General features: G+C 45.7%; 1 protein-coding gene across 1 annotated transcript in view; it reads right to left on the reverse strand.

Moving 5' to 3' along the window:
* Positions 1 to 25,422, reverse strand: part of ADAM23 (ADAM metallopeptidase domain 23) — a 748,300-nt gene that overhangs the window by 264,146 nt on the left and 458,732 nt on the right. Inside the window, exons 8-9 of the mRNA XM_078680301.1 lie at positions 6,837 to 6,919; positions 37 to 102 (exon numbers count right to left, since the gene is read on the reverse strand). Of these exons, the coding sequence (XP_078536427.1) occupies positions 37 to 102; positions 6,837 to 6,919 (149 nt within the window). The remainder of the gene's footprint in view (positions 1 to 36; positions 103 to 6,836; positions 6,920 to 25,422) is intronic.

Below are 25,422 nucleotides of genomic sequence, written 5' to 3' on the forward strand. Positions count from 1 at the left end.
GATGAGGAATTACTTTTATGTAACAGCCATACTCACCATTTTATGGTCGTTGACAATCATGAGCTCCAAGTATTTCATCTCTTCAAAAACACTTTTGTTAGCCTGTTTAATTCAAAACAAAATATAACATTACTATAGAGAAAGCACCGGTTCAGATTCTGTGCTCTCCGAGCTAGGAGAATATTTGCACCCTGCACAGCTTCTTAGAAAAAATATTCAGAAACCCTTTCATCTCTGCAATTTAACAAACGTCTTGGAACTGTTTAGAATTCAAGCAGAAGGCACAAGTATCCTGTTCCTGATCTAGCAAATGCATTTAGCGTGCTGTATCAGATTCCCAACCTGTGTTTAATGTTTTGGAGCAGTACATTACAATCACAAGCCTCAAGAGATTATTCCCATTCCAACTTTCCCTTGCAGAAAAGCGAACTGTTCTTTAAGGCCACAGCCCCATGGAGGCCTCTAGGAAGGCCCAATGAATTTAAATAATCAATTACCAGATTCAGTGCTAATCTTACAAGTGCAAAGTGACCTATAGCAATTGGATTTTAAATGACCTGCTTGTTGACTGAAAATTCTAACTTTAAAGCAATTTTCGATGTGCACATATCCCTAGTTTGAGACACTGTGCACTTTTTGTTGGCAAACTAGATCCACTCTTTTATTTATTTATTTTTTTAGTTGAGTTTTATATAGCGCTTGCTAGACCCGCAGGTATCAGAGCACTTTACATAAGGATCCACAAAATTACACCAGTTACAATTTACATCAGTTACAAGAAAACATTTCAAGAGCGTTGGAAGACAGAATAAATGGAGCTTAGAAGGGTAAGGAGGTGGGGTAAAGGTATAGGAAGGAGAAAGGATGGAGAGACGAAGGAGAGTCTGCCCAAAGTCCGGCTGGGTAGGTGACGGCCGAGGGGAAGTCCACAACCCATCTCTTCTATAGCTATCAGGTAGCTCCACCGGGCATCAGTGAAGCGGCTTGGTCTCAATGAGAAAACAATTACAGGGGAAATAGGAGGGGTAAATGGAGAGTAAAGGAGAAAGTGGGTGGAATAAAGGGGTAGGAGGGAGAGTACGATAGAGAGACGAAGTAAGGTCTGCCCAATGTACGGCTGGGTACGTGACGTCCGAAGGGGTAGTCCACAGCCCATCTCTTCTATAGCTATCAAGTAGTTCCACTGGGCATCGGCCAAAAAGCTAGGTCTCCACAGTCAGAGGTAGGTTCACAGATTAGTTATCCTGAAGGGTAGGCCGGATGGGGGATGTGTTCGAGGTCTGGTCGAAGTCCGTTTTTTTTCCAGAGGAGTAGCATGACATAGAAGTGAACCTAGTGGCAGCCATCTTGGGGTCAGGCATGGGGTCAGGCAAGAGATTAACAGGTAGTAATAGGGAGGGCTCACCTCTTCATAGTTTGTCTCCTCCGCTTGGGAAGCAGTGTGTGTGCTTTAACAGGGGGGTCGCCGCCCTGAGATGCAATCCTGAGATTCGCTGTCCAATGCACCTTCTGTAACCTTTGCATAATATGATACTTTTTCCTCCGTAATAGCTGTCTCATATTCCCTCAAATGCTGTTTGTGAAGCTCTCTGACCACCGGCGCCAGGTCTAGACGCCATACACTTTCCTGCCTGCTGCATGATTGCCTCAGCTTTCTGAGTCTATCTGAGAACCATGGGGCAGAGGGCTTTTTTTTAATCTGGAACTGCCCATACACATCACTGTGGATATACCTGCCACCTCCTCTCTATCCTAGATATCTCTGTGGGCCTGCCTGCTCCCCACAGATACCTGAACAGATTGGATAGCTGCACCAGGCATATGACTGTTCGCATGTCTTCATTTAGATATGCACTCTCTGTACCTGCAGCCAGTGACATATATAAACAGTTAAGATGGTTGTTAGTCCCTGACTCAATGCCAATCCTGTGTCACTCGCCTTGTGATCTCTAGAGATAGCTTTGTGGTGGGGAATTTTTACTGAAACGGTTCCCCGTAGTACAGCAGGCAGGGGCGTACAACAGGCCCCTGCAGCGCCCGCAGTGCGGGGGGGGGAGCTCACCCTGCAGGGGGCCCCGTCAGCACCGCACTTCTGCTGGGGAGCTCTAGATTTAGCCCGGAGGGGGCCCCTTCACGTACCCTGCAGGGGGGCCCCCTCAAGGTTCGTTACGCCACTGACAGCAGGGGCTGTGTCAGGGAGAATAGTACTGCAGAACATTACGGCATTCCTTTCTTTTGTTGGAAAAACAAAAAACAGTCTTTCTTATGCATAGGGAACTCTTCCCCCTGTGCGTTTTCAGACATAAGACTGCCAAATGTTTCACATCAGTCTCGAATCAGTCTCGAAACGGACAAACATAGGTAGGGAGGCCCACATTAAATGGGGCCCGTATTATGACAATACATCCGGCAACTATGTGGCTGACATGTTTCCAACACCAGAGCCAGCTGAGGCGGCACTATCACATTCAAGCAGTGCCCCCCTACTTTAGATTGTTAGCTAACCATTGATGCGACAGAGCATTCATAGGACATCTGTTATTTATCTCAAGCTGAGGTGTTACCACCACCGTCTGAATGTGCCTCTATGAGCTCAGAAACCTTTGTTTAGGTGATATATAGAAACATATCTTGAATGTAGAATTTAATATCTGAATTTCACCTGTTTCTAAGTTGTCTGAATTTAGACAGATAAGGGGTAGATTGGCTTGCGATCACATGATGTGTCCAAGTATGGTGCTGGATTACTACGGTGTCATGGATTCACGGCTATTAGGCCACATTTCCCACATAATTAACCTAAAAAGTCAAATCAAAGTTGAACAAAGTGTAGAACAGTGCAGTCAGAACATACACCATGATGACTAAAGCTCACAGGCAGAACCTGATGGCACCTGGCAAAGAGACAATGATGAAAGTGGCATCTATTTTGGCTGATATCTAGAAAGCCTTCAGAGCATGTGTGGGCCTTTGGTCACATTTACAATCTAACATAGTCTTCCCATTCATTGTCTTCACACTATGTCTTGAAGAATGGTCCTAACAAGGGTATTTGTTCAACAGCATTCTAAAATGGTGGCACCTAAAATGGCCACATGTAGATGGACAGCATAAAAGTTGTTCAATCCCAGTCACTATAATAATTCATCTTGGTGTTATACCACAACACTTTCATAGTCTGACCAGGCAGGTCGCTCCCCTCACCGCCGCACACCCCCTTGTGTGCCCGGTGCCCCGTCGCTGCTGCCGCTCTTAGCCAGAGTGTGCCTCGTTTTTTAATTTGTGAGCCCGCTTTCCTCCTCTGTTCTACTGGGTAAATCTCTGCTGTTTCCTTTGTAATTGTGCTGCCTTGCCCCTTTTGTGTACCTCCTGTGCCCTCTGTAACCCCTGCTCGCCCGCTCACCCCTCCGTGTTTCCCGCCGCTGCGTCCCCTGCGGCCCGCCCCCTGTATTTCCATTGACCACCCCGCTCCCGCCTCCCAGGTGTTCATCCCTCCCACATCCCCTCATATGGAGGTGAGAACACACCTGTTACCGGGCAACCCCAAAGCGCACCCAAGGACCGGAACTGAAACTTCACCAGCATCCGGCCAGCCAAACCGCCCACCATGGAACCCAACTATCTCAGATGCATCGTCCTCAACACCCGCTCCGGCCGCAAACATGCCATCGAACTCTGGGACCTCCTTGACTCTACCTCCCCTGACGTCGCCTTACTGACAGAGACCTGGCTGAACCCCACATCCACACCTGACATCGCCATTGCCTCCCGGAAGAATACAAGGTCTTGAGCAGGGACCGTACCAACGGAACAGGAGGAGGAAATGCCATCATCCACAGGAACACCCTCAGAGTATCAACCAACACCGGTGACACCCTCAGCACCGCCGAACACATGCACTTCCAGATCCACAGCGATCCCAACACCACCCTCAGACGAACCCTCATCTACAGACCCCCCAGACCCAGGCCACAGTTCAGTGACTCCATCGCCGACTTCGTCAGCACGCACGCCCTCGCCTCCACGGACTACATCCTCCTCCGAGACCTGAACTTTCATCTTGAGAATAACAACGACACCAACTCCACTGCCCTGCTTGACAACCTCGCCAACCTCGCACTCAGACAGCTCGCGACAACACTCACCCACACCGCCGGCCACACGCTCGACCCCATCTTCACCGCAAGTCCCCACATCTCCTTCAACCGCACCACCGAACCCCACTGGACCGACCACCACTGCATCCACTTCACCTTCAGGAAGCCCACCATGCACCACCGCACCCAATTGCTACCCCGACGATGCTGGAGCAAAGTCACCGAGGACCAGCTCACCACCAGCCTCGCCCTGAACCCACCCACCGACTCCACTGACACCGCCGACCACCACCAGCTCCCTCGCCCCGCTCAAGACACCCTCCAACAGCCACACCAGCAAGAACACCACCTGGTTCACCGAAGATCTCCAGGCCTCCAAAAGAACATGCCGGAAACTGGAGAAGAACTGGCTCCGCGAGCGATCACTGGACAGCTACACAGCCCACAAGAACGCCACCCGCAGGCATCACCAACTTATCAGAGCCGCCAAGAGGGCCTCATTCAAAGACCGCCTTGACAACGCACACAATAGTAAGGAGCTCTTCAACATCGTGAAGGAACTCTCCAACCCCAGCTCCAACGCCAAAGACATCCCACCTTCGCAAGACCTATGCGACTCTTTGGCTACCTTCTTCCACCGCAAGATCACCGACATCCATGACAGCTTCAACGCAACCACCGCACCGACAACCACCACCCCCACCACCACCAGACGCACCAACCATCTACTCTCCTGGACAAGCGTCAACAACAAGGACACCAGCGAGATCATGAAGATCATCCACTCTGGCTCACCTCCAGACCCATGCCCCCACCACATCTTCAACAAAGCCAGCGCATCCATCACACCCCATCTCAGCAAGTTGATCAACATCTCCTTTGAGACGGGAACCTTCCCGAAAAGCTAGAATCACGCGGAGATCAACGCCTTACTCAAGAAACCAAAGGCGGACCCCAAGGACCTCAAGAACTTCCGGCCCATCTCCCTGCTCCCTATACCGGCGAAGGTAACCGAGAAAGTCAACAAACAGCTGACCCGCTACCTCGAAGAGAACAACATACTGGACCCGTCCCAGTCTGTTTTCCGCAGCAACCACAGCACCGAAACCGCCCTCATTGCCACCACAGATGACATCAGGACCCTGTTAGACAACGGAGAAACAGCAGCCCTCATCCTCCTGGACCTATCAGCCGCCTTCGACACGGTCTGCCACGGCACCCTACCCACATCCCTACCCAAGGTAAGGCCTTGGACTGGACCACATCCTTTCTCTCTGACAGAACTCAGAGAGTCCACCCCCCCCCCAACACTGTTCAAAATATACATGGCACCCCTCACTCACGTCGCCCGTCAACACGACCTCAACATCATCTCCTACGCCGACGACACCCAGCTGATCATCTCCCTCACCAAAGAACCCCACACAGCCAAAACCAACCTCCACGAAGGAATGAAGGCCGTCGCCGAAGATGAACTCGGACAAAACGGAGGTCCTCATCCTTGGGTCCACCCTTTCGGCCTGGGACGACTCCTGGTGGCCGACCTCAATGGGAACTGCTCCGACACCCACAGACCACGCACACAACCTAGGGGTCTTCCTCAACTCCACCCTCACCATGACTGAACAGGTCAATGCCGTCTCCTCCTCCTGCTTCAACATCCTCCGGATGCTACGTAGGATTTTCAAGTGGATCCCCACTGAAACAAGAAGAACAGTCACTCAGGGCCTCGTCACCAGCAGGCTGGACTACGGTAACGCCCTCTACGCAGGAGCATCGGCCAAGCTCCTGGGACAGCTTTAACGCATCCAGAACACCTCGGCAAGTCTGTTCCTCGATATCCCCCGCTGCAGTCATATCACACCCCACCTGAGAAACCTACACAGGCTCCCCGTCAACAAGAGGATAACCTTCAAGCTCCTCATCCCTTAACCCCCATAACCTTCAGCCCTCCACAACACCGGACCAACGTACCTCAACAGACTACTCAGCTTCTACACCCTCACCTGCAAGCTCCACTCTGCTGACCTCGCCCTCGCCGCTGTCCCCTGTATCTGAAGAACGACAGCTGGAGGCAGATCCTTCTCTCACCTCGCTGCCAAGACCTGGAACACCCTCCCCACCAATCTACAGCAGACACCAGACCTTCTGACCTTCAGAAGACTACTCAAGACCTGGCTCTTCGATCAGTAGCAGCACCCCACCCCCAGCACCTTGAGACCCTCACGGGTATGCAGTGCGCTCTACAAGTGCCCTGATTGATTGATTGATTGATTGATTGATTGATTGATGCTTCACAGTTACATACTTTCTATTGGTGGATTTGCCTAGTTGGGCACCTATAGGGTGGAGTCCTTGTACTTGCCCAAATTCACAGAGACTAGCTGAACAAATAGTTATTCAGTTTGTGTCCATGAAGCTCGTTTTTCAGGAAGCTAGTCTTCCACTTTTCATATGTTAATCCCATCAGTAGAAGCTGATGTCTGTATCTAGCTTATCCGACATTTATGAGTAACCATCAATGAGTAACTGCATGAGGAAGGCAACTATTCATAGTAATATTGAACACAATTCTAGAATCTAAAAGGGAAACAATATTGTCCAAAAACTAAACAAAAGAAAACTTTACGACTTGCAGTGGGAATGTTAAAGACCATCACTACTTATGCTGTCATTGGAAGAATGTTTGCCCACATCACACACAGCAAAATATACACTACATTGTATGGTCATACTTACTTTCACAGCTCTCCTCCTTCTCTTTCTCAACCACTGTTCCTCAGAGCGGAAAGGCCATGCACCACTGAGGTTTGCTTCTTCCTCTGTTTAAGAAAGTGCGAAGAACACAACCGCCCAATTAATGTTTGCTCAAGGATCTTACATTGCATAAGTGAGGATGATGAGATGTAACCTAGAAATGGATGCGCTTCCTATACATTCATCTTTACTACACTTACAACAGCTTTTCCATTTCCCATTCACCTATCATCATCAGATATTTTATTCGACTCTCACCCTCCGTAACAAGCAATAGGGTCACATCAAAAGACTAGCCGCTCTATTGGTTCTAGACAAAATGTCCAAGTAAACCCACTAAAAAAACAATGAGTGGAAAGGGTTTGTTGGAAAATGTTAATTAAGACCTTCAATGAGGGCAAAACATTGCTCAATATGTCATGCAGTAGAAGCCAATATAGTTAACACAGGATTGAAAACCCTTTTATTCATTGGTCTGATGTCAGATCAGTAAAAGATCAAGCTCGGAGGTTGGTGCTCTGTAAGAAGAGTACCCGTTGCCGCCTCTACATCTCAAGAGCCCTGAAGGAAGTGGTGGAAAGGCAGTTCTGTCTCAGGTTACCACAAATTCAGCAAATTGTGGTTGTTCCATGCTGCTAACAGCTCTCACGTGAATATCTACATGACTCTGGGAGGAGAAAAAGCTAAGATAGTGGTGGGGAAAGGTGATAGGGTGTAATGTATTGAATTTTCTGACCATTGGAAAAGGTTGTTGGTGGGAGTTACCAATGGTGATAGAGGAAGACGGCAGATATTGTTTTTAAATATTGAGATGCTGTAGGGAGGGAGTTACAAAGGGCGTCTGAGGAGGGAAGTAGGAGGCAAGGTATTTCTTTGTGTATTTGGAGGAGGTGAGGGTACTGTTGATTGTGTTGGGGTGGGGAGGTGTGATAGGATAACATATATCTTTTTTCAAACATTTGATTGGAATGTGTCAGTCCTGGCACCGTTGGTGTGGGTCTCCCTTCCATTTTTGCTGTTGCCTCATGTATTTTTGCTGGTGTTAGATGCTTTGAGCACTGTGCCACTGCTGTCCAGTGCCACAGTGAAAGTGATCCCTATTGTAAACTGATGTATTAATCAGGGTTTTCCTGTTTGGCTATTTGGTTTACTTGTCAGACTCTAATACAGTGCAATGAGTGTGCCCAGGGCGTGTAAATCCAAATGCTGCTGGTGGGCTTGCAGCACTGGTTGTGCCACCTACAGAAGCAGCCTTGTAAATTGTGTCTAAGGTCTGCCATTGCAGAGCCTGCGTGCAGTCTGGCACTGTCATGCTGACTGGGCAAGTGCACCCACTTGCCAGTCCCTAAAACATCCCTTTTCTTCATATCAGACACCCCTATGGTAGGCCCAAGGGCAGGGTGCATTGTAAGTATAAGGTAGGACAAGCCCTGATGTGTGTGGCATGTCCTAATCGTGAATTTCAGCCATTTTCGTTTTTCACTATTGCAAGGATACCTGTTCTCCATAGGCCAGAATGGGCTGTTAGAATTATTACATCTTATAATTCTAACTGACTCGGAGAATATGGTAGAAATTTGAGTTTAGTATGCCTGAACTCAGAAAAATAAAATACTTTTAGTAAAGTTGGTTTTAATATTCTGTGTTTGAAAATACCACTTTTAGGAAGTAGGTATTTTCTTGCCTAACCTTTCAAGCCTGCCTCTGCTAGGTTGTGTATTCCTTGTCTGGAGTTTGTGAGTGACAGGGCTGGGGGATTCCAAGAGACAGGATGAGTCAGCCCAGTGGTGAATAGAGAGATCTGCATCTAGATAAGAGGGAGGAGCTGCACCTGAACCTTGAATAGGGCTGTGCCTGCCTTCCACAATGCTGGCTTCACCTCCTGGGGAGCGGCTGATGTCTCTGTCCTGCACACTGAAAGAAGAGAAGGAGTCCTGTCAACAAAGTGCTCGAGGGCTGTACTTGCCTTCAACAATGCTGGCTCCACCCCCTGTGGGGCGTCTGATGTTTCTGCCCTGCACTGTGAAAGGAAAGGAAAAGTCTGATAAACAGAGTGCTTCAGAACTGGTTTGTACTTGGCAAAAGCCCCTCTCCCCTCAGAGAACAAAAGGATTTGGGGGTATAAATATTGGGACCCTGATCCCATGAAATTAGATCACTTTTGGACTACAAGAAGAAACCTTTACTGAGGAGAGAAACCTGAAGAAACTGAGGAGGGACTATTCCTAAGCTGAAGTGTTGCTTAGGGGATTGGCCTGCAGTGGTTGCCTTACTGCCAAAGCAAGGAGAAAGGAACTTTGTGTACTTTGCTTTCAACTTCTGAAGGATCTCCAAGGGCTTGAAAAAGAGCTTGCCTCCTGCTGAAGTCTCAGGGACAACAGACGTCAACCCCCAGCTCCCCAGAGTTCTTTTGGAAGTGCCTGCTGCTTTTTTGGGCCTTCTGAGGGACTGTGTGCCGCAAGGAGCTGGAAGTGCGACTCAACGAAGCCAGAGCGTGTCGCTGTTGCTGCTGCTGCCGTGGCACTTCTGAACAAGGGTGTCGCCGCTGGAGTTGTCGCACTGCACCGCATGGAGAGAAGCATCTTGCAACGAAGAGGAAGCGTGTCACTGTCGCTGCTGCCTATCGTCGCACTTCTGAACAAGGGTGTTGCCACTGGAGTTGTCGCACTGCACCGCATCGAGAGAAGAGTCTCGCAACGAAGTAGGAGCGTGTTGCCGTCGCTGTTGCTGCCATTGCACTTCTGAACAAGGGTGTCACCGCTGGAACTGTCGCATTGCACCGCATCGAGGAAAGCGCCTCGCATCCCCGGAGAAGCGCACCGCCGTCGGAGCTGCTGCTGTCGCATTTCTGAACAAGGATGTCACCACTGTAGTTGTCGCATCATGCGGAAGCTTCCCGCAAACGTGGGAGAAGAGTGTCGCAGCTGAAGCTGTTGCCGTCGTACTTCTGAACAAGGGTGTTGCCGCTGCCGTCCACGCATCGAACTGAGAACTTCTCGTATCCCCGTTGAAACGTGCCGCATCTGGAAGATCTTCACGTCTTTATTTCTTTGCACCTGGACTTTGCCACATTTCCATCGCTGCGACATTGCTTGACATGGAAGTGCAACGCATCGTAAGGTACATTGGCACAAAATGTCGCATCTTAAGAAATGAACTAAACTAAGCTAAAACTACCATCTTAAAGTAACAGTATTGTGTATTTTTTGCCGTTTATGCTTTTGTTTTCAAAAGGGGGTGGTGAGTTAATCAGAACACTTCTACCCAGTCAACAGATCAGGGCTTGATCCATCACCGTTTTTTAGCTCACTGCACCATCCCAGTTCAGAACCTGGCTATATGCAAATTAGTCTGTCCCTGGCCCAGTGCATCATGGGAACAGGGCAGACCAAACTACCAAGCCAATTCTTCACTGAAAAGGAAACAAGCTTCCGGGGACCGGTTTCTGGCATTACAGCCGTCTTCGGCCCGGCTTGCTTGAATCCTGATGGTGCAGTGAGCAAGGGACTCATGTCTGAGCATACCCTTCCACACTCATGGTGGCCAAAATATTTTCAAAAGGGGGTGGTGATGGACATCGCTGCGACATTGCTTGACATGGAAGTGCAACGCATCGTAAGGTACATTGGCACAAAATGTCGCATCTTAAGAAATGAACTAAACTAAGCTAAAACTACCATCTTAAACTAACAGTATTGTGTATTTTTTGCCGTTTATGCTTTTGTGGTAAATCTATATAAAGTATACTTATTTTTTATATAAAACTTGGGTTGTGTCCATCTGTAGTGTTGTCACTGGGTTACTGTGTGGGGTCTCAAATGCTTTACACACCGCCTCTGAGATAAGCCTGTCTGCTCCTGCCAAGCTACCAAGGGGGTGAGCAGGGGTTATTTTGGGAATGTAATCCCCTTATCCTGACTAGAGGTGAGGGTCCCTATTTGTCACAAATACCTACCTCTGCCAACTAGAGACCCCCAAATCTAACAGAAGGGTTATGGGCACCTGGGGGTTGGAGTCAGTGCCAGGGCACCAGATATACATCTGTATTAAGGCACAGTTGGTGGTAGGGGCTGAAAGGGTGAGGCGCCTCTTTGTCCATGGATCCTCATCAGTAATCAGCCTCGCAGTTGCTTATCCACAGGATGAGCTGAGCAGAGAAAAACGATTCGTAATTTTAAGCACAGCATACAATCGTAGTTGAGCAGCTGTCTATAATGGAGAGTTTTACACCTGGAAGTTCAAAGTGGCATACAACTCTAGCTTTACTCTTACTGGCTATTTCATTTTACTTTGAACCTTTCAGAAGAAAACAACCCATTCATTTACACCTACACATGGTCACGGGTTCCACCCGTAGAGCGGTCCACACTCTTGACCTTTCACTCAGAGTGACAGTTTTGAGCAAATAATAGCACCAGTGTCGTGGTTAGACCATTCCTTGGTTAGGTTCACATTAGAAATGGATTGCACACAACAAAACCCAATAATGAAAGGATACACAGAGAAACGCACAACCATCCAAATTCCTAGAGGCATTCAATGAGACCCTCTTCTCTTTAACAGGTGACACTAACCCAGAATTCCTTCTCAACCCCTTCCATATCAGAGTCACAAAGACTTTTAACATCTTGACTCCTCTTCAACTCAAAAAACCCAAACAAGTCAACAACTCCTCTAAAAAGTGGTTTAATACTAATTTGTCTAGCCTAAAAAGTGAAAGTCACAAGCTGCAAATGACATGAAGGAAAATGAAAGAACCTACAGACAGAAAAATCCGAAAAGAGCACGTGAGAATCTATGGGCTCTCGATACAAATTTACCAGACTAATTGCTTAAATGGGATCATGACTATTGGACACATTGCCTCAGTACACTATATAATACCTGCTACTCCACAGGATGAATGCCATCTTTTGAGCATGACTGGCAGGGCTCACTTTGATTTCCCCGGCACTAAAATGACTCATGTACAAATCCAGCCAATTACAGAACCGTCACCCTAATGGATGTGAAGACAAACCAGTATACTAGCCTACTTATAAATGATCTTATAGCCTGGGTGGAGGAAACAGAATTCATCTCATGGAATCAAACTGGTTTCAGAGACACCTATGGCACATTAGACAATATTATGATTCTTTGGAGGATATTCACAAGGAAGTGGCGGAGAGAGGCGTTAGCCTTCTTGGCGTAAAGCCTCTCTCCTCCACTTCAGAAACGCACAGCTGCACCATATTCACAAGGATATGGTGCAGCCTTGCGTTTCCCCCTGCGATGGTGCTAAGTTTAACAACTTATCGCCAACGCAGATACCCTTGCACCAGAGTGCAAGGGTGTCTGTGTGCAGTGGAGGATTGGTTATGTGTAGGAAGGTGTCCCTTCCTGCACATAAACAATCCTAAATGCAATTCTGTCACTTTCATATGTGCTGCTTTATGCAGCATACATGGAAGTGACAGAATGGCATTTGTAAAAAAAAGGTTTGTTTATGTACAGGAAGGGACACCTTCCTGTAGTTTTCAAGTTTTATTTATTTATGATACCGGAACTCTATCGAGATCCACATAACAGTTTATCAGACAAAAAGAAGAACAACAATGATTACATAAATGAATAGGAGTGTCAATAAAATGTTAGAAAACATTTAAAGAAGGAAAACAATTTAAAACAAAACATTTCGTTTGGGGAATTAAACATGGCTACAATAAAATCATAAGCGGTAAAAATACCCAACTGAAAACACAAAGGTTTTAACCATTTGCGCCTGTGTACCATAAGGGCTGGACAAACAAAAACAACATGGTATAAATCCTGGGAATAAAGTTTACAAAAATCACAGGTATCTGTACCACCATGCCATTTAAACAAAAGGCAGTTCAATGGGAGTAAATCATATCTTAACAAAAGAATAAATCGCCTAACTGCATGAGGAAGATTCCACCCTAAATATGGCTGAAGTTTTTTAATTTCACAAGAGTTACCAAAAGGGATCATTCCTCTCTTAACTTTGCGGGTCCTACTATCTGCTCTAAAACTCAACTCCCAAGATGTGGTCTTTAAGGATAACTTTAGTTGGGCAGTTGAAGATGAAAAAAGACTTTGTTCATCTATCTGTAATAAAGTAATTGCCTGTCTGAAGTTCCTTACAATAGAGGAGTAGACATTATAGGAACCCAACAACTCATTTTTTATTTGAAACCTCAGTGTGCCAGGCTTTCCTTCAGCTATATTAAAAACCCAACGCACCACACTCGCAACTGCCTGAGACTGTGCACTGCGCAGGCCAAATTCTTGTCTTAACGAAGACGTAGAGCTAGCAGTATTTACAGAGGCTAAATTACGAAGAATTCTTCCTTCAATAGAGTCCAAAAAATTCCAGCATGCCATGTCCACTATTTCCAGTCCGTAGATTAGGGATGCGGGGATTTTTGCCCGATAGACTTCGAGCAATATGGAAAAATGCCTCCGGCCTGTCGCTTTATATAAGGAGATAAGACTCTTCCCTTGAGCAAGAGCTTTCCTACTATTTTTCTCTGTATGGGTTTTTTCGGATAGATTGCTCGTAACTATCTTCCCAAGAAAGGGATAGGATTTAACTACTTCTAGTCTTTCGCCCCCAACAGACCAGTAATAATCATTGTATTTAGGTTTTCTCCTTCCACAGAAGCACATTATTTTACTTTTTGAAATGTTAATTTTTAAAAAATGAGCCTCAGAGTAGGAGTTCAAAGCTTTTAAACGATGATTCAAGCCCTTTGGGGTGAGATCCAAAATTAAAATATCGTCAGCATACATTAAGCATGCAATGGGTGATCCCCCTAGTACAGGTGCAATACCATTACTAATAGATAATATGGCTTTGGGTAGATCAGCAATGTATAAGGAGAATAACAGGGGCGCCAATAGGCAGCCCTGTTTAAGCCCATTATTTGTGGGTATTATCCTGGAAAGACCTCTCTCACCACCCATTAGAACTCTGCACCAGGTGTCTGTGTGGAGTGCGATAACTAGTTTCAATAAGCTCAGAGGCATCCCTAACTTTAGTAACTTACTCCAGAGCAAAACTCTATCCACCTTGTCAAAGGCCGTAGAGAAGTCGATAAAGGCGCCATAAATAACTCCTCTACGGACTGTGACATATTTTTCAACCAAGATTTGAAGAGCGGTAAGATTATCTAGGGTACCGTATTGTTTTCTAAAACCGGTCTGCTCTAGTGGGAGAATTGCGAACATAGTCACCCAGTCATTAATAGAATTCAGTAAACATTTTGTGAAAACCTTGCCTATGGCATCTAGGAGTGCTATTTGTCTATAGTTTTGGGGTAAATCCCTAACGCCCTTTTTGTAGATAGGGATTAACAAACTCCCTTTCCAAGAGTGTGGGACGATGCCATTGGTATAACAAGCTTTAAAGACAGGGTATAAGATTTTTCCCCATAGGGTACTATGAGCTTTCAGTACTGAAATTGGTATTTCATCTGGGCCTAATGCACCGGACGAGCGGAGAGCTTTGATTGCAGCAGCGATTTCTAATTCGGAAGGAGGATCGTAAGGGAATAAATCTTCCTGCAATTTATTGGGGTCAAACTCCTCACCATTACTGCTGTATAGACTCTGAACAAAATCTGCCCAAGTCTGCTCATTAATTGATATCGGAGAGGGTCTGGATCTTACCCCACAACCCTCCCCGATTAGTGACCAAAAGGTCTTAGATTGGCCACTCTTAGCTGCTTCACGAAGTTTACTCCAGAGAGCGTCTTCTTTCTCACATTTTAATCTGGCCTTCAACCTGTTTCTTCTTCTCCTCAAAAGTGAGAGTCTTTGTCTACGGTCTGAGGTAGGGGAAAGGTATTGGGCCCTGACCAGTTTATTTATTTCTTTATTTAAGTTGCGGAGGTCAGGAGGAATTTTGGGTGTTATCGTAACTGATGGAGGCTTCCGAGCTTTTAGTTTTAAGGTTTGTAGAAATGACGTAAAGCAGCCTAGTTCTCTGCCTTCCCATAAAGATAGGTTATCTGCTGTATATTCTAGAAGATTGGTCAGGTTTTTAATAGTCCCGTGATTCCAGTGGCATTTCCTTTTTTTAATATTAAGGTTCAATAGATCATCCCCAATATTCACAAGGATATGGTGCAGCCTTGCGTTTCCCCCTGCGATGGTGCTAAGTTTAACAACTTATCGCCAACGCAGATACCCTTGCACCAGAGTGCAAGGGTGTCTGTGTGCAGTGGAGGATTGGTTATGTGTAGGAAGGTGTCCCTTCCTGCACATAAACAATCCTAAATGCAATTCTGTCACTTTCATATGTGCTGCTTTATGCAGCATACATGGAAGTGACAGAATGGCATTTGTAAAAAAAGGTTTGTTTATGTACAGGAAGGGACACCTTCCTGTACATACACACCCCATGGCAATTTGCTTTTTCCATGTGTTCTGCACAATGCAGCACACATGGAAAAAGCAAAGACGAGGTGAAATAAAGCAATTCTCCTCATTTTGCCTGTTTATGACCAGGACTTTCCTGGTCTTAATTGTGGTGCTGCCTCCTATTTACGCTGTCCTTGTGATTAGGGGGCAGCGTCAAAATCAATGGATGTTGCGGTGGAACGCCCACAGCAAAACACCCATTACCCTCCCCTTTCACGCTAAATACAGCACAAAAGGGTGCATATTCACAAGGCAGCGTTAAGCCACTTTAAGTGGCTTAACGCTGCCTTGTGAATAGGGCGAGACCAGTATCTCCATCACAACGTCACTGAAAGTGGCGTTGTGGTGGCGATCGGGGCTTGTGAGTATGCCCCTTTCTATGATAACCTGAAAGAATTTAGCACCATCTTCTGCAGATCTCTACACTGAATTATTAACTTCCGGACTGCATATGATACAATAGTCCGGCACTTACTGTGGCTCAAATTAAAAGGATGGGGAATGGATAAAAAGTTGGTAGAGCTTTTCAGGCCCTATACACAAACAAAGGGTAATGGTAAATTATTGACCAAAAACAATCACTACAACCAGAAGCTTCAAACAGGGCTGTGAATTAACCCCATTAATCTTTAACCTTTATATCAACACAAGACAATGATCGACACCACAACAGATCCTGCCCCCCAAAAATTGGAGGGAGGCCCATCCAGTTGCTTATGTATACTGGTGATACCTTGATTTTTGCTCAATCGGACATTGGTCTTCAACACACTTTGAAGCAACTTTAATCATATAGCAACAAAAGACATCTAAAGGTAATCTATGAGTAAACTTCCATCCTGAACTTCGCAAAATAGAGAATCAAAAGAGCAGATAGAATATAAATAACAAAATAATCAAGCAGGCCAACTGCTAGACCTGGGACTCTGGGTCCATAACAAAGGATCCTTTGCCATGCAAAAAGAAGAAATAAAAACAAAAGGAATCAATCTGTCATTTGCCATTCTGAAACCAGCAAACAACTTAACAGGGCACCCATTAAAGCCATTATTGGTTGTGATCAACACCAAATTCAAGGCATTGTTAAGCTATTGGTACGATTATTTTTCAGCTTTATTGATTAGGCTGTTAAAGGCATCGCACTGCATTTTGTTAAGGCACATTTTTACTTTTCCCTTATCCTCGTATCAAGCCATAATCCACTTTGAATTTATTCTTATAAATCAGACAGTACACCAAGCAGGTCCCACTATCCTTTGTTTCTGGTGAAACTGTGGAACCGCCAGGAAGTCCCTCAGGTCTGCGCTACGGTACAAATTCCAGTCATAGAAGCAAATAAAACAACACTACAACATCATAATTAAATCACTTTAAGTTCAGCGGATGACGGATGTCTGAACTTTGGCACCACACATTATCTAGGTGCCACTTTAAGGCCATAGCGAGGAAACAAAAGTGTCTTTGCTTCTTTACCTAAAATCAGTCCGCTTGCCTCTCAATTAAAATATCAGCACTTTACCGACGTCTTACATTCAAGACCGAATGCAACCTTGTCTGTTCGAGGCATTATCAATCAGAATTAAGTGAGCCATGAGACTCAGATTTACCCTGTTCGATATGGGTGAGATAAGGCAAAAATGGAAATACACGTCACTTCATGAGTTTTTGTCCACATTAGATGGCATCTCCGGCCCACATCACCCACATCATCTGTTGCTATTATGACTTTCTAACTCCTCCATTAGACGATTAAACATCAGATCTTGCTCACTGGCACTAAAGGATTGTTTTTACTTGTCAGTTGTGCAACTGGCCAGTGTTTTTTTAATCATTCTTATTAATACGGTTCTACAAAAGTTAGCAAAGGCTGGTTCTATACACACAGCTTTGGACATGGTTTGTGCAAACATAGAAGTAAGGGTACGTGTGGCCTAGCACCACACCTTTGAACATGGTTTGTGCAAACATAGAAGTAAGGGTGGGTGTGGTGGTTTGGAGCACCACACCCTTGAACATGGTTTGTGCAAAAATAGAAGTAAGGGTGGTGGAGCACCACTACCTCTGCTCTATTCAGTCCCATCCCACTTAATAAAACAACAACCTCACATACCTTTGGTAAAACAACAATTAACTCTATCTTTACATGTTAAAATGCATATAGTTATCTCACAAAAATGAAAATATAGCAAGCAGTGAGAGAGGTGTTGATTTTGGGGTCCTGCCTAACCTAGGGAGGGAACCAAGCAGATGCATTGAACACAAAGAGCAAATCATGCTGAACGATTTGGTGGTGGTCCCATCCTCCGAGAGCCACCCCAAGCACAGTTATGGGTAAAAATACAATCACAACCAAAGGCCTTGCAAAGCATTATGGGACACAATAAACCTACTTCTACAAGTGTATTACCTCGTCATTGGATTTATTCATGTATCCACTTACTAAATTTTATAGCGACGATCCCAACCTCGTCGCCATAAAATATAGTAAGTGGATACATGAATAAATCCAATAACGAGGTAATCCACTTGTAGAAGTAGGTTTATTAGAAGAAAAGGACCCACGACCTCCTGCTACCTCCAGTTCACAGTTTTAATGCAGGTTTCCAATAATGCCAAATACCAACATTCTAAAGACTAAAGTTCTACATACAACATTCCTACAATGACATACAAGAATTCTTTTCTTGTATGTCATTTTTTTTGTTGGATTCTTGTCGTATTTGGTCTTGTTGGTTTAGATAAAGATTTGCTATTTTTCTAAACTGAGGTGCTGTCCATTTGTATTGTTTTCACTGTGTTACTGTATGCATGCCCAAATGCTTTTCACACTGCCTCTGAGATAAGTCTGTGTACTCGTGCCAAGCTACCGAGGGGGTGAGCAGGGGTTATTTTGGAAGTGTATCCCCCTTACCTTGACTAGGAAGAAGAGTCCCTACTTGGACAAAGGTGCAAATCATTGCTAACTATAGCCCCCTATTTCTAACAATCAGGAATTAGTGAAGCTCATCGATACATGTGTCATTCTTGACCCCTTACAGAATGGCTACAGAAGTGGCAATACTACAGAAACAGCACTTTCATATGCTGACAATGCTCAGATTATCATATCCATCACTGACAACTTGTCATCAAATGCTAACAATTTTAAATCTTGCATGACCAAGGTTAAGATCATCTGGATACAAAAAGTTTAACCTGAATATGGAAAGAAACTGAGGTGCTTGTGTTCGGTGCACAAGAATCCATTTGGTATTGCAGTTGGTGGCTGGAAGAATGTGGCTCTCTACCTACTCCTGTCGAAGTGGCTAAAAATCTTTGGGTGATCTTTGATACCTCCTTGAATTTTGAGTTCCAGGTCAATCGTACCACGAGTACGTTTCTACATAATTAAGACTCTCAGGAAAATCTTTGCATTTATTCCTATTGTACTGTATCATTCGGTGGTCACTGCTTTAGTTTTCTTCCAGACTCAATTATTGCAATATGCTTTATTTGAATATGAATGCCTCTTCATTGAATATGTTACAAGTGGTGCAAAATGTGGCTATGCAGCATATTCTTAACACCCCCAAATGAGTATTTGTTAGATATGGAATTGGAGTGCTGCATTGGCTCCCTGATAGGAAGCACATTGTCTTCAAGGCGATGTGCCTCCTCTTCCTGGCCCTTCATCACAAAGGGTCTCAACATCTCTCCAACCTCTTCAACTGGTACATTCCAGGCAGGCCACTCAGATCCTCCTCAACTTAGGAAAGTCACCATTCACAGATTTTGGGAGGTTAGATGGGGCGGCCGGCCTATTTCTGGGGCTGCTGCTAAGTTATGGAATTCTCTGCCCCGCCCCCCCCCCCCCCCCCCCCCACGTTGCTAGACCTGACTCCTTTGCCTTTAAGAAATCTTTCAAACCTGGCATTTGTGATCTTGGGCTCTCTGACTTTCTGTGCTTACTGAGCTCTGTTTTCTGGCTTAGTACCTAGATACCCTAGGGTCTAAGTTCAGAGTGCAGGCAGCAACACATCTGCTCTTTGAAGTGAGGAAGCGATCCTCCTGTAGGTGAGTACAATGTGTGACTGCACCCGCCTGCAGGGGGTTGTCTGTTGGGGTTCCATGGGATCACATTTCCTCCTCCAAAGGACTGTCTTCTGGAGGCACACACACAGTGCACTAACGCTTTGTGGTTCACTGTGAGTGAGCCTACAACGGGCATGTTCCCATCTGCGCCAACATCTATAATACTGCACATGGCACTGAGGCAAAAATAGTTCCTCATTTGCATCGGCATGGGGGAACGCCCTCTCATGATAGTGCTGGTGCTACATGTGCACTAGCGCTATCAGTATTACAGAAGGGGCCGCACACGCGTCTGCAGCCCCTTCTGTACTACCATTGTGCCCTGGTTCACAATGTATAATACAGCCCCAGCTTGTTCTCCAGTTCACACATGCATGGTAAGAACCTTCTCATAGAAAAATGCGTCTTTTGCTGTTTGCTGCCGGTGCAGAACTGGTGAGACTAAAAGTTTGCGAAATTTACAGCACATGAAGCATTCAATTACTTGTTATTGTAACTGCTAGAGCATACTGACTACAGACACATGGCTGTTACCACACACGAGTCTCAATAGAATATATGGCACTTCTTTGTTTGGAGTGTGCAGTATAGATTTTGTGAAATCCCCCAAAATTTCATTTTGGGAGCAACGTAACAGAACATATTTATTTTCCTGAACTAAAAAGTTCTGATCTACAGAAATGTTCAGAATTATACTAGGTGGACAAATGGCAAAACAGGTGATAAGGAGTATTGTGGTCATAAATTGCTGATGCTTGAAGGGAGAAAAGTCTTTGTCCACAATTTGTTGTCTGGCCAGATGTAATTCAGGAGTGAATATTTTCTGTCCATTTTGCTGATGTCTGAATACCATTTGTGCTCGGGACATTTCCAGTGGCGGAGCCATGATCAGACCAGATGCTTCTCTGATTTTGATTTCCCAAAAGGATATCGCCACTGTTGTTAATTAGCACTTATATACATCAGTTAGCAGTTTTATTTTTAAGCAGAATTGCAAAGCATTACTTGCTTTAAAGTAAATTATTTAATGCTTTGGAAGGCAAGTCCACCCATTCCCATCTAGAGGATTGATTTGCCTATAAAAGGACTATGGACCTGGGTGCATACCTTTTTAGGTCGAGGTACTATCCGGTTCGTCAGAACCGGAAGTAACGAGATCTTATGTTTCTTAGAGGGGCTCTTAATCCCGCCTCTAATTTTGGCTCTCTCCCATTGGCTGGCTTCCTAAATGGAGGCCAGCCATTGCAGGAGAGAGCCGTCACTCCAAATAGACTCCGTCCTTTTCGGATTTGGAGGTGTGTTCGGCGTTCTTCTTTCCACTTTTTAGCCACGCCCACCGAACACGCCCCCAAATCCGAAAAAAAGACGGAGCTTGCCTTCGTGTTATTAGGCTGCTCTTTCCTCGACCCCCCTCTCCTGCGCATGCGCAGTGTCCCTGCCACCTTACTGGCTGGCTCAGCGGTGCGCTTGATTTGTGCCCTAGCGCAGGGAGCGGATTATTTTTCACGAGGGCTTTGGGAGCGCTTAATTTATCTTTACCGCCGGTGCCCACCCGGCATTGCCAGGTGAAATTGTCCCCGTTGCCGCCCGGCCGCGACCAGGACGTCAGGCAGGCCGGGGGCGGGACTGCGGGACATCCCATGACATCATCCCCCGGGCCGCGCTCTGATTGGCTGCCGGCCCGGGACAGGAAAGAGGAAGTCGGGAGCTGCCTGCCGGGGCTCCCATGCCTCTCGTCTAAAATTATCTCCGTTTCAGTGTTAGTCTCTATACGATTTTAAACGTTCGTTTTGTTCTTACCTCGTTCCTGTTTCTAAATGTTGACATGTACCGTCGCCCCAGCACTGCGAATGCTAGTGCCTCGAGGAATAGATCAGCTAACAGTCGGTACTGAGGAGCTACCTAGGTCATAGTGGACTAGGTCTGGGATGTAGGTGCTAATGCTCCGGGTACGAATGAGATTATTATACTGGGAAACCGTTTTCTTGGTGTTTGTGAATATCAATGATGGGGGTAGACGTGGTTGCAGTCAAATATAGCGCGAATCTGGTCCAGTGCATTTACAAGAGTATCGGATTGCATTCCACGATTATTTTGTATGCACTGGGAGAATTAGACTATTAGCGCACGATGAGCCGGTGTACGACTCTCACCTGGTTCCCCAGTTCCAAAGTCGGCAGCTCTGACCATTAGGCCACATAACGAGTCCTAGTGTCACTGAGTGTGAAATGCTAAACTAATACTGGAAGTGGTGTCTGCGCTTAATGCGATTACTACTGGTACAGATGCCTTTGATTCAATTAATGCTGGGTTCTCGTTTACAGACTACAGTGCTCTATACCGGCACTGGCATGTTAGGACAGATGCCGCGATAATGCGAGTACCAGTACTATCCTAGGGCACTGGGCTGCAGTTCTGAGGTATTAATGTGGCTTTTGGAGTATCGCCTATTGCACGAGAGCGTTGATAGTGGGGTTAAGATGAAGCAGTCAGCACAGGTGTTGAGTACTAGTAAAAAGACAGTGGTAGTGTGTATATAGAACTGCACTTAGCTTAAACACCGGAGTTAGGGCAGATTAACGCTTGCGCTGTAACGTCTCTAGGTACTGGTCATTACTACACTTTTCTAGCAACGTGTAGTGTACGCCTGTTTTCTGTTAATAGTCTCCTTGGTTCCGGTCCACCTCTCACTCATTTTCATTTTCGACATCTGAAGTAGGCACTCCAACTTCAGTGGCATTTAAGTGTATCGGACCTTTTGTCTCCACTTGCAATCAAATCACTGCTGTTAGTGACGTACGTGAAAACAGATGTCCCACTGTAGGCTGTTGTACGTAACGTTGTATTAAAAACTGTCCACAGCCTCACCCTGATGACCTCAGAGCGTGGGCGTTCACATTTGCATCAGGTGATGCGCAATCGTGTTGGCTCGTGAGGGCGCAGCAGTTCAAAACATTAAGAAGGAGGACTTGTGAGAAGCGAGGGGAAGTTCTGGCCGCTGGGGAGGGTTGTAACAGCTCCGGCGATGAAAGGAGAAACTTGACGACAAGGTGAGAAGGGCTAGGGAAGGAGTGAGGGGTGTGTCCGGGGCGGGAGAGCGGATCCAGAGTCCGCTAAAGCGCCAACGTCGTGCAGAGAGGGAGACGAGGCGCAGGCACTCGTTCACTGCACTCTGCATTTTCTGGTCAGCAGGAGTGAAAGAGGGTTACTATAACAAGAGGGGCAGGGACGGAGTGTGGCTCGCAGGGAGCGGACACAAGCGCGCTCTCACCAGAGACATCTGTGTGTCCCCAGCAGGGTCCGTGCGCTCCCGCATCTGACAGCTCTCCCGACCTCCGGACACCAGTGTGCATCGCGCCACCGTACTCTACAGGGGCAGCATTACCGCACAGGCCGGCCCTGGGAAATTACACTCAGTGAGTAGGCGCATTATCTGGGGTGATCAGCTCCAATAGTAAACCCAGCCTCCACTTCAAAGCGCTAGGAACTGGGCAGTGCTGTAGTAGCCTTCACAACCACAAGCTCCGGCGCACCACAGCTAGACATGCACTCATTACAGTCTGGTCCCTCCTCGTCACTCTGTCACCCTGTTGTCACTGTCCCATCTTTACTGCCCGCTTTGTCCATTCACCACAGGCAGTTCCCTTAAGTGCCAGGGTCTCTTGTGGCAATGTGTGCTTTTCGGAACCAAATCATATTTTGTTTTAAGCCAATGTGTTTTAGATGAGCGAGGTCCAGCATCTTCCCCCAACAAAAACGTTTTGCAAAAACAAAAGCAAACAAAACCAGCACCAACAAAGCTAATAGTCTGACAGCTAATTTCAGCCCCATTGACTTTGCCAATGCTTGTTTCCATCATGGACTCTTAAGCCTTTCCTTTGATCCTGGTTCTCTCCATACCTTGTTCTCTTTCTCATACTTGTCTTTCCATCACAGAAACTAAGCCTGCCCAATTTCTGTGACCCTCAGAGCTCCGCCCAAAGGAGGGCCGTTTAACCCCTTCCATGCTCATGACAAGGTCAGCTCGTCATGCAGTGCACTGGAGCTGTGCTTATGACGAGCTGACCTTGTCATGAACAATGGGATTTTCAATCATCAGCACCCAGCGGGAATTGCCTTAGCACCAATGTGGTTAAAGTCAGTCAGGAATTTAAAAAAAAAAATCAACAATCCACATGCAACAGTTTTCCTAAAATACATTTCGGAAACCGAGTTTCAATCCGGTGTTGGACAACTTCCCATTTAAAAACACACTTATTTAAATGTACTTCACACTGTGGGCTAGATAACTGTACAGGAAGAATTCTTGAGAAGTGCTACTTAATCTATCTTGCATATTTGCGTACATCAGCGAATATATGTATTTGTGCACGTTGCTGTAATAGCGCATCATCCAGGATGTGCACGAATTCAATAGTTTTTCACACAAGTGCAGGAACAAATTATGCCAAAGCTTGTTGCTCGTGGCCATTGTAATCGTTCAACGTTGAATATATATATTTTAGCAGCACTTGGGAAAATGAATTGATATGTTAGAAACCTTTGTTCTTTATTTTTTTATTTATTTAATGTGATTTTATATAGCCCGAACATTACCCGAAGGTGTCAGCGCTTTACATACGAACCAGTTGCAACACATAAGGATTTAGGATTACATGCATTACATAAAAGATACAAACAGAAAAAAATGCAAATGTACAAGATGTAAAGTCACTCAAGGAAGAGATAAGAATGGATATACTCGAAGAGTCAAATAAGAATGGTAGAGAGTACAAAGGTCTGCTGCATACACTAGTGATTAGAGTTATCTCTATATACATAGATATACACATAGTAGATTTTCTCAGGTCAAGACCCAAAACAAGCATTTACAATGCAATGGTCTCTGCCTTAGGTAGAGCTATTGCCATTGCTCATGACAATTTTTTTCATCTTTTTTTTAAACATAAATACATGGTATTGTCATTTACAATGGCAATAGGTGAGCATTAGAGAGTAGTAGAGCGTATTCGCAGACAGAGCCGCGCACACACCCACAGACAGAGCCGCGCACACACCCACACAGAGCCGCGCACACACCCACACACAGACAGAGCCACGCACACACCCACACAGACAGAGCCACGCACACACACACATAGACAGAGCCACGCACACACACACGGAGCCGTTTGTGTGTGTGTGTGTGCGTGGCTCTGTGTCCGGGAATACTCTACTACTGTCTAATGCTCACCTATTGCAATTGTAAATGACAATACCATTTATTTATGTTTTAAAGAAAAAGAAATTGGAAAAAAATGTCATGAGCAATGCCAATAGCTCTACCTTTAATAATGCTGAGACCATTGCATTGTAAATGCTTGTTAGATATGAGCTTGATTTGCTTTTTACAACTTGCAAAATTCACTATGGTAGCAATGATGATAATGAATCCATGGATACTAAGAACTCATTTAAACCTACATACATTAGCTTAACAAGCACTGGCAAAGCCAATAGCTTTGGGCGTGGCAAGATGCAATGTTTTTTTTTTGCACGCATGTGCAATTAAAATTAAAAAATGTAAAGTTAACAAAATACCAATTCTGCATCTAGAGCTTGTGGGCATACATTTGGAAGAAATGTAAACAATGAAGCAACAAAACAGTAGCCTAAAAAAAAAGGAAAGGTGAGATTGATCCACCAGCCATTGCACTGAGGTGCACTGCTTTTTTTTTTTTTTTTGGTTCAACTGCTTTTATTATGTTTGGAGTTCATTACACTGCTTCACACGCCTACAACCCGGAGGCCGGCGGCTACCATGCAATCAGCAGAAAGTACTAGTCGCCTAAACACAGCCTTAAACCGGCATCCCGGAGGCCCGGTGGCGTTAACCGGAGGTAGGAGAGGAGCGTGTGTCGGTCTTCGCAGTGGAATAGGAAGTGCATCATAGGACGTCGTGCAGTAGAACAATGGTGTGCGTTGTAACAGCCCCAAACCTTTAAACAGTCCCCCCCTCCCACCCCACCCATATCCTAAACAACAAAAAACGTTGGTCAGTGAGGTACATCTGTCTCTGCTCTGTTACAGC

Source organism: Lissotriton helveticus, chromosome 3_1 (genome assembly GCF_964261635.1).
Source record: "Lissotriton helveticus chromosome 3_1, aLisHel1.1, whole genome shotgun sequence".
NCBI lineage: Eukaryota > Metazoa > Chordata > Amphibia > Caudata > Salamandridae > Lissotriton > Lissotriton helveticus.